Genomic DNA, 13187 nt, shown 5'->3' with positions numbered 1-13187 from the left:
CTGGGGTCTCAGTCAGGGTTGGATCGTGGTTCTGTTTTACTCAGACATGCAGACGGGTGACTGGTCAGTCAGGAACCGTGTCTGGGGGTGGTCACCCTGCTTTATGACACACTGAGACCGATCAGACCCTGACACCACCTGCCAACTGCCCGTGCGGCCAACACACGGCACATTTGTCCAACCAATGGCCGTTTCGGAAACTGGGTTGGGGCTGGGCCTCAGTCCAGTTGGTGAGATGGGGTTGGGGTGGGTTAGAGTTTGGGGTGGTGTCCCAGTAGCACTGGTCAGGGGCCCAGTCCACACATTTCCCCAGGACCTTAATCACGGTCAGTCATCTGCTCCGGCCGCTCACAGGCTGGTCTGGCTACAGCCCGGGAGTGGGCAGTGGTCAGCTGTATCGGGGAGTGGGCAGCAGTCAGCATATTAAGGAGTGGGCAGTGGTCAGTTGTGTCAGGCAGTGGACAGAGGTCAGCTGTATTCGGAAGTGGGTAGTGGTCTGTTGTGTTGGGGAGTGGACAGTGAGCAGTGTATCGGGGAGTGGGCAGTGGTCAGTTGTGTTGGGGAGTGGGTAGTGGGTAGCGGTCAGCTGTATTCGGGAGTAGGTAGTGGTCAGTTGTGTTGGGCAGTGGTCAGTTGTGTCGGGCAGTGGACAGTGGGCAGTGGGCAGTTGTGTCGGGCAGTGGACAATGGGCAGTGGGCAGTTGTGTCAGAGAGTGAGTAGTGGTCAGTTGTGTTGGGGAGTGGGTAGCGGGTAGCGCTCAGTTGTGTCGGGGAGTGGGTAGCGGGTAGCGGTCAGTTGTTTTGGGGAGTGGACAGCAGTCAGTTGTGTCAGGGAGTGGGCAGTGGGTAGCGGTTAGTTGTTTTGGGGAGTGGGTAGCGGGTAGCAGTCAGTTGAGTTGGGGAGTGGGTAGCAGTCAGTTGTGTTGGGGAGTGGGTAGCAGTCAGTTGTGTCAGGGAGTGGGCAGTGGGTAGCGGTCAGTTGTGTCGGGGAGTGGGTAGCGGGTAACAGTCAGTGGTATTGGGGAGTGGGTAGCGGTCAGTTGTGTCGGGGAGTGGGTAGCAGTCGGTTGTGTTGGGGAGTGGGCAGTGGGTAGCGGTCAGTTGTGTTGGGGAGTGGGTAGCAGTCAGCTGTGTTGGGGAGTGGGCAGTGGATAGCAGTCAGTTGTGTTGGGGAGTGGGTAGCAGTCAGTGGTATCAGGGAGTGGGCAGTGGGTAGTGGTCAGTTGTATCAGGGAGTGGGCAATGGGTAGCGGTCAGTTGTGTTGGGGAGTGGGCAGTGGATAGCAGTCAGTTGTGTTGGGGAGCGGGTAGCAGTCAGTGGTATCAGGGAGTGGGCAGTGGGTAGCGGTCAGTTGTATCAGGGAGTGGGCAGTGGGTAGCGGTCAGTTGTGTTGGGGAGTGGGTAGCAGTCAATTGTATCAGGGAGTGGGCAGTGGGTAGCAGTCAGTTGTGTTGGGGAGTGGGTAGCAGTCAATTGTGTTGGGGAGTGGGCAGTGGGTAGCGGTCAGTTGTGTCGGGGAGTGGATAGCAGGTAGCGGTCAGCTGTATCGGGAAGTGGGCAGTGGTCAGTTGTGTCAGGGAGTGGGCAGTGGGTAGCGGTCAGTTGTGTCGGGGAGTGGGCAGTGGGTAGCGGTCAGTTGTGTCAGGGAGTGGGTAGTGGTCAGTTGTATCGGGGAGTGGGCAGTTGTGTCGGGGAGTGGGCAGTCTGAGGTTGGTAAGAGACAGTGAGAGGACAGCTGGTCATTGTAGCAGGAATCCTCCAAAAAAAACCTCAAGAAATGGACACTTAGCCAAAAAGAAAATTGTAAAATGTGACCCTCTATATTTAAAATACGTGATTAGTTGTGAAAATAAAATATCTTTGGGAAGTTATGAGGCTGTGAACTGTACTAGGTTGTTGCGAATCAACAGTTACAAGTGTTGATAGCAGTCATTTTCTTTAGCTGTCTGGATAGCAAACGGGAGCAGTATATTCAGTATAACCCAGCCCCCACCCCCCCCCCCCCCCCCCCCCCCCCCCCACATCACACACACACACGCCCCCACCGCACCTCCAGCAGAGCACCTGCCATTCTCCCTGCGGTCTCACAGCTCCCCACCATAGCAGAACTGACAACACTGTCAGAGTTACATTCAGCTTCTTGTCAGCTGGCACCAGGCTTCATCGACAGAGCTCTGCAACTTTACAATTGAAACTGCCAGGAACTGAATGGACAGATTGTTCAGCAGTGAAGGAACCGGGTACTCTAATGGGAAATAAAGTTGCCTGAGTTTCTGCTTTCCCTCGCAGTTCCACAGTGGGAACGCTGGCTGCCTAGGGTTAACTGTTATTACATGTATCCCAACCACAGGATTCCAGACTTACCTCAAACACACTGCAAGCATTTTTCACTCGTGCTAATCTTGCAAATTTTTGGTGACTTCATTGTCGATGGATGTAATGAAAGGTCAAAGGCTCCCCATTCTTGTTGGATAACATTTCAAATCGTGTAAAAGCAGAACACAGTGGATTCTGGAAATCTGAAATAAAAACAGAAAGTGCTGGAGAAACTCTGGCAGGTCTGTGGAGAGGGAAACTGAGTTAACATTTCAAGCCTCATATAACTGTTTCAGAACTGCATACTATGATTTTATTTTGTAAAACTTCAAATAATATCTTACATAGGAGCAATCTTATTTCATATAGCCATCCAACATAAAGCCTTAAAAAACAAGGTTTAAAATCCTGCAAAATATATTCAGGAGAGAGACCTGGGTTCCATAATGTAAAACTTTTTGATAAGAATGAGTAGAAAGGGTGGTGAAGAAAGAGTTTGGTACACTCGCCTTCAGTGGTCAGAGTATTGAGTATGGGAGTTGGGATGTTATGTTAAGACTGTACAAGACATTGATGAGACCACATTTGGTGTACTGTGTACAATCCTGGTTGTCCTGCTATAGAAAGGATGTTATTAAACTGGAGGCTGAGATGTGACCCAATGGAGGATTATAAAATCATGAGAGGCATAGATTAGCCAAGGTCTTTTGGGAGGCCATGGATTTAAGGTGAAGGGGAAGGGTTTAAAAGGGACCTGAGGGGCAACTTTTTCACGCAGACGGTGGTGCATAAATAGAATGAGCTGCCAGAGGAAGTGGTAGATGCAAGCACAGTTACAATATTTATAAAAGATTTGGATAGGTACACGAATAGGAAAGGTTAGAGGGCCACGCACAGACAGGTGGGGCTAGTTCAGTTTAGGAAACCTGGTTAGCATGGAGGAGATGGGCCGAAGGGTCTGTTTCTGTGCTGTATGCCTCTATAACTCTAAATCAACTAATGCAGGGAATTCTGATGAATCTGTTCCCACTACCCCAGCAAAGAGGACGTTACACAAATCCCAGTTAAGTTGGAGCCCAATTTCTGTTTGCCTTCTGTTAGTTCTTGCCATCTCATTTAGACAGATGCATTTTTGCAAAATGATTCCTGCTAAGGTGGCCCTGCTTTGCTGAGTAGCTGCCGATCACACTAGTAAAACCTGCTAAAGAATTTCACTACCAGTCTTTAAGTGTGGCCCATGTTATTGTGCACAATAAGATCCCATAAACAGAGAACAAGATGAGCGAGCAGTTCATCGGGTTCTGCTTTCTAAAGTGTCCAGTGTCAGGGGAGAAATGATGCCCTAGACCCCAACAACAACTTATATTTACATGTCGCCTTAACAGTGAAAACATGGCACCATTATGGGAAGGTGATAGTATTATCTCTGGACTGTGAATGCGGAAACCAAGTATTATGTACCAGGCCAGACCCCTCAAAACATTTCAAGAAAGTAGTTCAGACCCTTACTTTGCTAGTTGTTTTAAGCAGATGTATTGTGTATATTCTGGGAGGGATGACTTGGTTTAACATCACTTCTGAAAGGTGACCAGTTTAAAGAGTGTTCTCTTTATCTCTGTCAGCTCGGAAGCATTCAGCATCAGGAGAGGCGCAAGGAAGGAAGCCAAGAAGGTGATGATTGTCATAACCGACGGTGAATCACATGACAGCCCACATCTAAAGCAAGTGATTGAGAGCAGCGAGCAGGACAACATCACCAGATATGCCATTGCGGTAGGCAACCTACACAACGCCAGCTTCACTCTTAGGCACGATCTTGGCAGGATCAATAGTTCTCATGATATCATGTCAAATGTGACCAAGCCACACAGGTCAGTAAGATGCCAGGATCAATCTGCATTGAGTTGACAAGCTGATGCCTTTCCCAGAGCAGCTGTAAGGCCACACTGCATTCCATGTCAACACTAAACCTTTCAGGATCTCTGCTCTTGTTTTGTTTCAGTTGCAACAAGCTACATTTGTATAGAGCCTTTTATGTTGGAACTGAATCTGTTTCTTGGACCAGCAGCCTCAAATTGACTGCTTTCAGTGAACAGCCAGACTACTAAAAAAAACCAAACCAAACCAGAGGATGCTGAGCTGAGAGAACTGCCCATTCCCCTTTCATTGTCCTAGTGTTTTTTTAACTTGAAAGCCTTTTTATTGAGGCAGTATCTGTTAGCCATAATCAAACTGGCCCTAAAACCCTTCAAACCTAGACCTTTCAGAACCTGTGTCTTTACAACTTCCTGAAAAAAAAACAATTCCTTCATTGTGACTGGGCTAACATCTTGGAACTCCCTCCCTTGAAGCACTGTGGATGCACCGACTCTCTGAAACACTGTAGCAGCTCCAGAATGTAGATCAGTATGATCTTCCTGAACAATTAAAGATGGGCAATAAGCACTGACCTAGTCAATGATCCCCACATCTCATGAACAAATAAAAAAGTGTTCCTAGACTCTTCACATAATCAGTTGGAGAATGCACTGTGTGTAGATCCCAGATTAATACAGGATTAGGAATAACTACGATGATTCTCATAGTCAATTAGCAAGCTGGCTCTCGCCACTTTGCATGAGGCATGGGCACCAGGGCGTTGGCGTGTGGCTTTAGGAGAGTTGCCGGGAAAGGTTTCTGAGTTAATAAATGTGTTGTTCTGCCCTGCAGGTGCTGGGCTATTACAACAGGAGGGGTATCAATCCACGTGACTTCCTCAAAGAGATTAAATCAATAGCTAGCCATCCAGATGATAAACATTTCTTCAACGTCTCTGATGAGGCGGCCCTGAAAGATATTGTGGATGCGCTTGGAGCACGAATCTTCAGCTTGGAAGGTACACGCTCTCTGGTATTTTGGTGGGAGTTTTGTAAGCTTTAAGAGAAAAAGAGAGTGCATTGAGTTTGCATTGCAATTTTTAAAATCTCAGGGCATGTGGTTGAACTTTAGGTGCCCCCAGGCTACAGGGTTCAACAAGGAGGTTCACTACAAAGCTTACTCTAATTGGCAATAAATCTGCTCCTGGCAGTACTGCCCAAAGCCTGTGAAAGGTTTAAACCAAACTAAGCTCTTTACAGCCAATAAAGTACAGCGGATGTTGGATACAATTCAAATGCTGCATCCGAAAAATGAAAACAAGTTTGGGTAGGAGTTGTGAGACAACCAAATAACATTTAAATCAGCCTTGCCTCCTGTCAGAGGGAGAGCATGATCTGTCTGATGTATATGTCACCTGAATTTAGCTGCTTAAAACATTTACGCAATGTCATATCTGACACATAGGAAGATGGTTGTGGTTATTGGAGGTCAGTTATCTCAGCTCCAGAACATCTCTGCAGGAGTTCCTGAGGGTAGTGTCCTAGGTCCATCCACCTTTAGCTGCTTCATCATTGACCTTCCCTCCATCATAAGGTCAGAAGTGGGAATGTTCACCGATGATTGCACAATGATCAGCACCATTGGTGACTCCTCAGATTCCAAAGCAGTACAGGTTCAAATGCAACAATATCTGGACATTATGCAGGCTTGTGCTGACAAATGGCAAGTAATATTCACGCCACTCAAATACCAGTAATGACCATCTTCAATAAAAGACAATCTAACCATCGCCCCTTGACATTCAATGGAGATACTATCACTAAATTCCCTATTATCAACATCCTAGGGATTGCCATTGAACAGAAATTCAACTGGACGAGCCATATAAACACAGTGACCACAAAAGCCCCCTGACTCCCCAAAGCGGGTCCACCATCTACAAGGCACAAGTCAGGAGTGTGATGGAATACTCCCCACTTGCCTGGATGCAGCTCCAGGAACACTCCAAAAGCTTGACTCCATAGAGGATAAAGCAACCCTCTTGATTGGCACGACATCCACAAACATCCACTCCCTTCACCACTGGTGCTCAGTAGCAGCGGTGTGTACTACCTACAAGGTGTACTGCAGAAATTTGCCAAAGCTCCTTAGACAGGACCTTCCAAACCCATGACCACTTCCATCTAGAAGGACAAGGGTAACAGATACATGGCAACGCCACTACCTACAAGTGCCCTTCCGAGTCACTCACCAACCTGACTTGGAAATATATTGCTGTCGCTGGATCAAAATCCTATAATTCCCTCTCTAAGGGCATCCTGAATCAACCTGCAGCACATGGACTGCAGCAGTTCAAGAAGACAGCTCACCCCCACCTTCTCAAGGGGCAACCAGGAAGGGGCAATAAATGCTGCCCTAGCCAGCGATGCCCACATCCCGAGTATGAAAAATAAACAAAACGCCCTTCTTGATTAATCAGGGTGCAAAGGATAATACTGACAGTAAGATGAAACGGAAGAGGCCATCGTTGTTAAGATTAATAACCTAGGCAACAATGAAGACTGCAGATGCTGGAGATTAGAGTCGAGAGTGTGGTGCTGGAAAAACACAGCAGGTCGGGCAGTTTCCTGATGAAGGGCTTTTGCCCAAAACACCGATTCTTCTCAGATGTTGTCTGACCTGCTGTGCTTTCCCAATACCACACTCTCGAAGTTAATAGCCTGTCTTGCATTATAATCATAACAGCCCTGGGCAGATCTGCAGGGTTAGAGTGAAAACAGGGCACGAAGTGCAGGTTTCTGATTTTAAAATAGTTCCTTGACCATTCTTATCCAACTGACCAAGTTAAAATTATTCGTCATATAAACTGAGATGTTTAAACACTGAAAGAAGTGCACAAGCACTTTCTGATGCAGATGGGGGTGAGACTTTTAGGAGCAAAGAATTTCCATGCACTAGAAGCAAATTTGTGGGAGCTTTTTATTGGAATTCCGTGGCAATTTTGAAAAGCAGGAAGAGTAGGACGTTCAGCAGCCACGTATGGATGAAGTAATATTCTATCAATAGATTGGAGATCAGATCTTATTACTGGTGGAAGACTTCAACACTGAACTCTTCTTCCAACAATATCTGCTTCTGTCTCTCTTTTCCAGCATCTGCAGATTGTCAATTTTTTTTTCTGAACTTCTTCCGGACACTTTGAGTGCCCTCTTGTATCATCTCCAATTTTGATATTCCGCAATTAACTGTAGGCATTCCCATTTACTGCCAGAGATCCGAATTGTCCCAGTGCTACATCAGGCCTCCCCAATCCTGCAATTGACGCTGGAGTAATGCCAGCCAAATGAACTCTTTCACTTCAGGCCTGGAATATGGGGGACCACAATGTCATACTGGCACACTCCCTGAGGTCAGGTTATGGTACATTGTTGGGTCAATGTAGAGGGAACATTACTCTGCATCTGATTCACAGTACACCTGTTCTAAGAGTATTTTAAAAATCTATCAGTCAACAGGATGTGAGCATTGTTGAGTGGGCCAACATTTATTGCCCATCCCTAATTGCCCTTGAGAAGGCAATGGTGAGCTGCCTTCTTGAACCATTCTGTGTTTTTTGACCTGGCAACAGAGAAGGAATGGGGATATAGCTCTGAGTCAGGATGGTGGGGTATGGCTTGGAGAGGAACCCACAGTCGGTTGGTGTTTCCATGTAGATGTTGCTCTTGACCTCCCAGATGGCAAAGCCCCTGGTTCTGAAGAAGCCATAGCAAGTCACTGTGCTCCAAGTTGCAGGATAGGAATTATTTTTGACATTGTTGGGTAAAAATAGAAATCATTCATTTGTCACTTTGACATTGTTCACCTTGACTGATGTTAAAAACAGCAAATGTAAAAAACCTGGAAAATTTCACACTGATGAATGGCTCGCTCTGTTTTAATCTTAGGAACCAACATTCAGAACGAAACATCTTTCCAGTTGGAAATGTCACAAGCGGGATTCTCAACCCACTTTGTGGAGGTGAGAGAGAGTCAATTCATTTTGTTTGTATTATTCTTTGAACAGTTTGAGTTTACTGTCGCATGTGCTGACCCAACATACCCCGATGGCTTGAGCTCAGTCAGAGATCAAAATGTTCCAGGTTCAGTTGCATCTGAGCCAGGGCTGCATTCAGAATATGAAAACTCCCTCCGTTTAAATCAGTCAGAAAGAACTTTTATTTATATAGAATCTTTTGCAATTTAAAGATGTTCCAAAATACTTAACTGATAATAAAGTAGCTTGGAAGCAACAAAGGGATTCAGTCAGATGATTGTTATCCAGAACTCCTTGATTGGAACATCCAGGAGCTGTATCAGCCAGCGACCCCATCCCTGGTCACACACTCAGTATCTGGAATGAACAACGGCCTCATGTCCTCTGGCTGTAAGGACCTGAGGGTTTCCTGTGCTGAGGGAAACAGATCCAACAAGAATGCAAAACTTCAACAAAGGATAAAATAGAAACCTGCCACGTTAAATTCACTACTTCCATCTGATCCAATGGCTCTCATATTGCCAGCACTGTTATAAATAGTGCTGGCAATCACTTGCTCTGTTGAAACCTTCATATTTTTAAAGACTGCTATTGAATCTCCTCCTAACCTTCACTGTTCTAAGGAGAACATCCCTTGTGTTTATAGGCAGCAGTCCCTCAGTGTTGAAAGGTCTTTATCTGACTCATTGAACACCATCTTCTCAGTAGCTGCTGTCCTAGTGCTCAGTTGTTTGATGTGAATTTGCTAACTGATTTAGGTTGACTGTGTCTGATTGGTTAAGGCTGGCTGTGGACTTAGAAAAAAATAAACAAAGTGGTGGAAAGCATTGAGTAGACATTATAAGTGTAATGTAAGTAAAATTCCTATGTTGGGAATTGTTTGGAACTTCTGTTCAAGTGGCTGAGGAATCAAACTGTTCTGATTTGTATTTTGCTTTCACTAAATTGTTGACTAGCAGCAGCAATATTAAATTCAAAACACGTTATGTAAAGTCTGACAAGGATGATCTGCATTCAAGGGTCTCCTGGTAGTGGTGACACAGGTAGATGCATTGGTTACAGAAATGTAGTGTAGTATTTAAAAGGAATACTCCCCCACAACTAGGTGCTATGGTGGGAGGGTCAGGGAGTCCTGTTAGATAGAGTCATGGAAAGTTAGTTTGCAGCTGCAGCAAGTGACTGGAGAGGCAAATGGAACATTGTTATTCATCGTAGGGGGATTGGAATATAAATATAACCAGACTTATAATGTTAACTTCCCATAAATGCTGCCAGACCTGCTGAGTTTCTCCAGTAATTTCTGTTTCCATTCAGGAGAGATGTTAGTGTCACAATTTTTTGAAACTCTCTTCCACAAACAGCAATGAATGCTGGACCAGTTGTTAATTACTAAATCTGAAATGGATATGGTTTTGTTGAGCAAACTTATCAAGGGATATGGGCCAGCAGAGGGTACATGGAGTTAGGCCACAAATCAGCCATGATCCCATTGAATGGTAGCACAGGCTCAAGGAGCTGTATAGCCTCCTCCTGTTCCTATGTTCCTAAACTGTGGGGGCAGAGTCCTTGTGCATATTTAAGGTTGAGATAGATAGATTCTTGACCAGTTGGGAAAGGGCAAGATAGTGAATGTGGGAATATTGGGTCCCATTGAGTGGCTGTGTCAGTTTAACAGCCTGCTCCAGTTTCTATTTCTTATGGTCATTTTCACTGGAACATGTGGCACTTCACAATCTAATTTCTAAAGTAAAATTATTTCCAGGAAATGCTGTTAAACTGTTGTAGCCAAAATGATCTGTTAAAGCCAGAGATTCCAGCTGCTGCGTGTTTTAATATTCCAGAGAAATACAGATGTGACATTGTGCGTAGGAATTTTATTTACATTACATTCATAATGTCTTCTCAATGCTTTCCACCACTTTGTTTATTTTTTTCTAAGTCCACAGCCAGCCTTAACCAATCAGACACAGTCAACATAAATCAGTTAGCAAATTCACATCAAACAACTGAGCACGAGGACAGCAGCTACTGAGAAGGTGAGGTTCAATGAGTCAGATAAAGACCTTTCACCACCAAAAGACTGCTGCCTATAAACACAAGGACTGTTCTCCTTAGAACAGTGAAGGTTAGGAGAAGATTCAATAGCAATCTTTAAAAGTATGAAGGTTTGAACAGAGGACGTAATGAGAAACTGTTTCCAGTGGATGGAGGGTCAGTAAGCAATGGGTGCACACTGAAGGTAATTGATGAAAGAATCAGAGGTTAGATCAGAAAAAAACTCTTGACACAACGAGTAGTTCGGATTTGGAATGCACTATCCAATATGGTGTGAAAACAGATTTAATTGCTCACTCTCTCTTGCTCACACACACATATACACAGAAACACACATACACGTAAACACACATTCACAGACACATACATATAGACAGACCCACACACAGACACATTTACAGACACACACAGACGCGCAGACACACAGATACACTCACAGACACACACACATGCACACACTCAGACGCACACACAGACACATACAGACACACACAGTCACAGACACACACATACACATAAACATACATTCATAGACACTTACATACAGACAGACCCACATGCAGACACATTTACACACACAGACGAGCAGACGCACAGATACACTCACAGGCACACACACTCACAGACACACACTCACAGACACACACAGTCATACACACACACGCATACACTCAGACACATACAGACACACAGTCACAGAAAGACACACTCACAGACACACATACACACTCACAGACACACATAGTCAAACACACACATGCATACATTCAGACACACACAGACACGTACAGACACACACAGTCACAGAAACACACACTCACAGACACATACACACACAAATACACACACAAATAGGCTATTTAAAACTGGAAGGAGAAGCAATCACGGAATGTGGGGAAAGGGAATGGAACAACTCAAAGGCATTAAATGGGACCAGAGCCTCCTGTTTCAATACCTCACATGGTCACCTAAAAGCCATTGATATTCCAAATTGAATCACAAAACAAAGCTTGTTTGATCCACTTTCAAAGAGAATGAAAATAATTTATTCTCTGCCTCTCGAGGCAAACGTATGGTTGAATGGAACGGTTTGGATTATGTCCAAGATCACTTGGAGCAAGGTATTGAGACAGACTGTGACGGAAGAGATACCCTCCCTCCCCCACCAATTCCCAGTTTCACTTCATCCCATTGTTTGCTGCCACGCAATAGTCTTCTGCTTTCATTTTCTTATCCAAAATAAGCAGCTGACTTCTACCTTCTTCCTTGTTTATCTGGAATACTGTTTCCATGAAAGAAACAATGAATTTGAATTAGAATTAGCTTTATCGTCACATGTACTCACAGGAGTACAGTGAAACATTTACAAATTGACCCTTCAGCACCATCTTAGGTACAAAAGTACCTAAGTACAGATTTTTGAGTACAAATTCTTAGCAAAAAAATAAAAAAATAAAAAGTCCTGCATTACAAACCTTCAAAAGTACAATCACCTGATGAAGGAGCAGCACTCCGAAAGCTAGTGCTTCCAAATAAACCGGTTGGACTATAACCTGGTGTTGTGTGAATTTTAACATTGGGAATGTAAGAAGGTAAAAACTTTAACAGCTTATGACCTGAAATACAAACAGAAAATACTGGAACAATACACCAGATTTTTCAGCGTTTTCAAAGGAAAGACAGACGGGAAATAAACCAAAAGACTTGCACTTATTTAGCATTTTTCATGAAGTCAGGGTGACCAAAAGTACTTTTTTATAGTTAATTACGCGCTTTTGATCTGATGATGAACATGTTAGGAATGTAATGTATAAGCTACCCATAACAAACTCTCAGAAACAAGAATGCTGTAATCAACAAATAGTTTGTGTTAACGTGGCATTAATTGTGAGATGCATACTGGCCCGGTCACTAGAACAGGCAACTCAAATAAAGCTGTGGGGTCCTTTATATCCACCTGTAAGAGTTTCAGATCAGTGTCCCAACTGAAAGACAGCACCATCTGACAGTACAGCTTTTCCCTCAGAACCACACTGCAGTAAAAGCTGTGTGCTCGAATTTAAGCTGCTAATCTTTAATGCTGAGGCAAGAGGAGCTACACAGTGAGTCACAGCTAACACTCTGAGTGTACCCCTACTGTCAGTATCCAAGTCTGATTTGTTGGTTTCCGTGACCAACAATTGGTTGTTTGATCTGTCATGTTTTGTTTGTATTATTTATTTTTATTTCAAGGCTGCTCAACCGGATAGAGAGGCCCAAAGTTTCCCACAAGCTGCCCGGAGCTTGCATTGTATCATTTTGCATGTTCGTGCAGGCCACGACCTTTTTGGATATATTCCCTTCATCCAAAATCTGGTGGGGAATTTGGTCTCAAACATTGAGATCCTGTTTTGTCTCTTTCTGGCTTGACCTGCTGTATATTGCTGACAGTTCCTGTTGAGGTGGAACTATCAGTGAAATACAGTTCCTCCTCCTCTCTCCTCTTCATTGGATTCTCCTGCTCCTTGGACACTGCCTGACCTACTGTATATTGCTGACAGTTCCTATTGTTAGCTCAGCACTCACTGGAGTTGGCATACAGAAGCAGTGACTCAGCAGTATTGGTCTTCTTTCACTCACTGTTGATGGACGCTACCCAAACCATAACCACCTCATCCAATAAGATAGAGACGGCATTTGGAAACAAACCTCACTAGCAGATTGAAAGCTGTTAGACAGTGTTACCAGTGGACTACTGTGCTGCCAATTCATTATGATATGATCTTGAACCTTAGAGAAGTCTTTCCATGTCAGTCAAGTTTCCCTATCTTCACTCCTTTCCATCTGTTCAGTTTTAACCTTCCTCCAACCTCATCAGTTGTTACATTTGTCTCATGATATAATAGCGGTGGAATGATATTGTCACTGGGCTAGTAATCCAGAGAG

General features: G+C 44.5%; 1 protein-coding gene across 2 annotated transcripts in view; it reads left to right on the top strand.

Moving 5' to 3' along the window:
- LOC122540838 (integrin alpha-11-like) overlaps positions 1 to 13187 on the top strand; it is a 179738-nt gene that overhangs the window by 66056 nt on the left and 100495 nt on the right. For both annotated transcript variants that reach the window (XR_015753800.1, XM_087981311.1), the window contains exons 8-10: positions 3940 to 4090; positions 5027 to 5192; positions 8119 to 8192. Coding sequence is in view for 1 of the 2 variants with exons in the window: in XM_087981311.1 (XP_087837437.1) it covers positions 3940 to 4090; positions 5027 to 5192; positions 8119 to 8192 (391 nt within the window). In the remaining variant the exon portion in view is untranslated. The remainder of the gene's footprint in view (positions 1 to 3939; positions 4091 to 5026; positions 5193 to 8118; positions 8193 to 13187) is intronic.

This window comes from Chiloscyllium plagiosum, unplaced genomic scaffold, assembly GCF_037043375.1.
Source record: "Chiloscyllium plagiosum isolate Xiang-an unplaced genomic scaffold, Cpla_swu_hap1 HiC_scaffold_39, whole genome shotgun sequence".
In the NCBI taxonomy this organism is placed as follows: Eukaryota; Metazoa; Chordata; class Chondrichthyes; order Orectolobiformes; family Hemiscylliidae; genus Chiloscyllium; species Chiloscyllium plagiosum.
The sequence above is the reverse complement of the archived record's forward strand: the minus strand, read 5'-3'. Positions and strand labels throughout refer to the sequence as shown.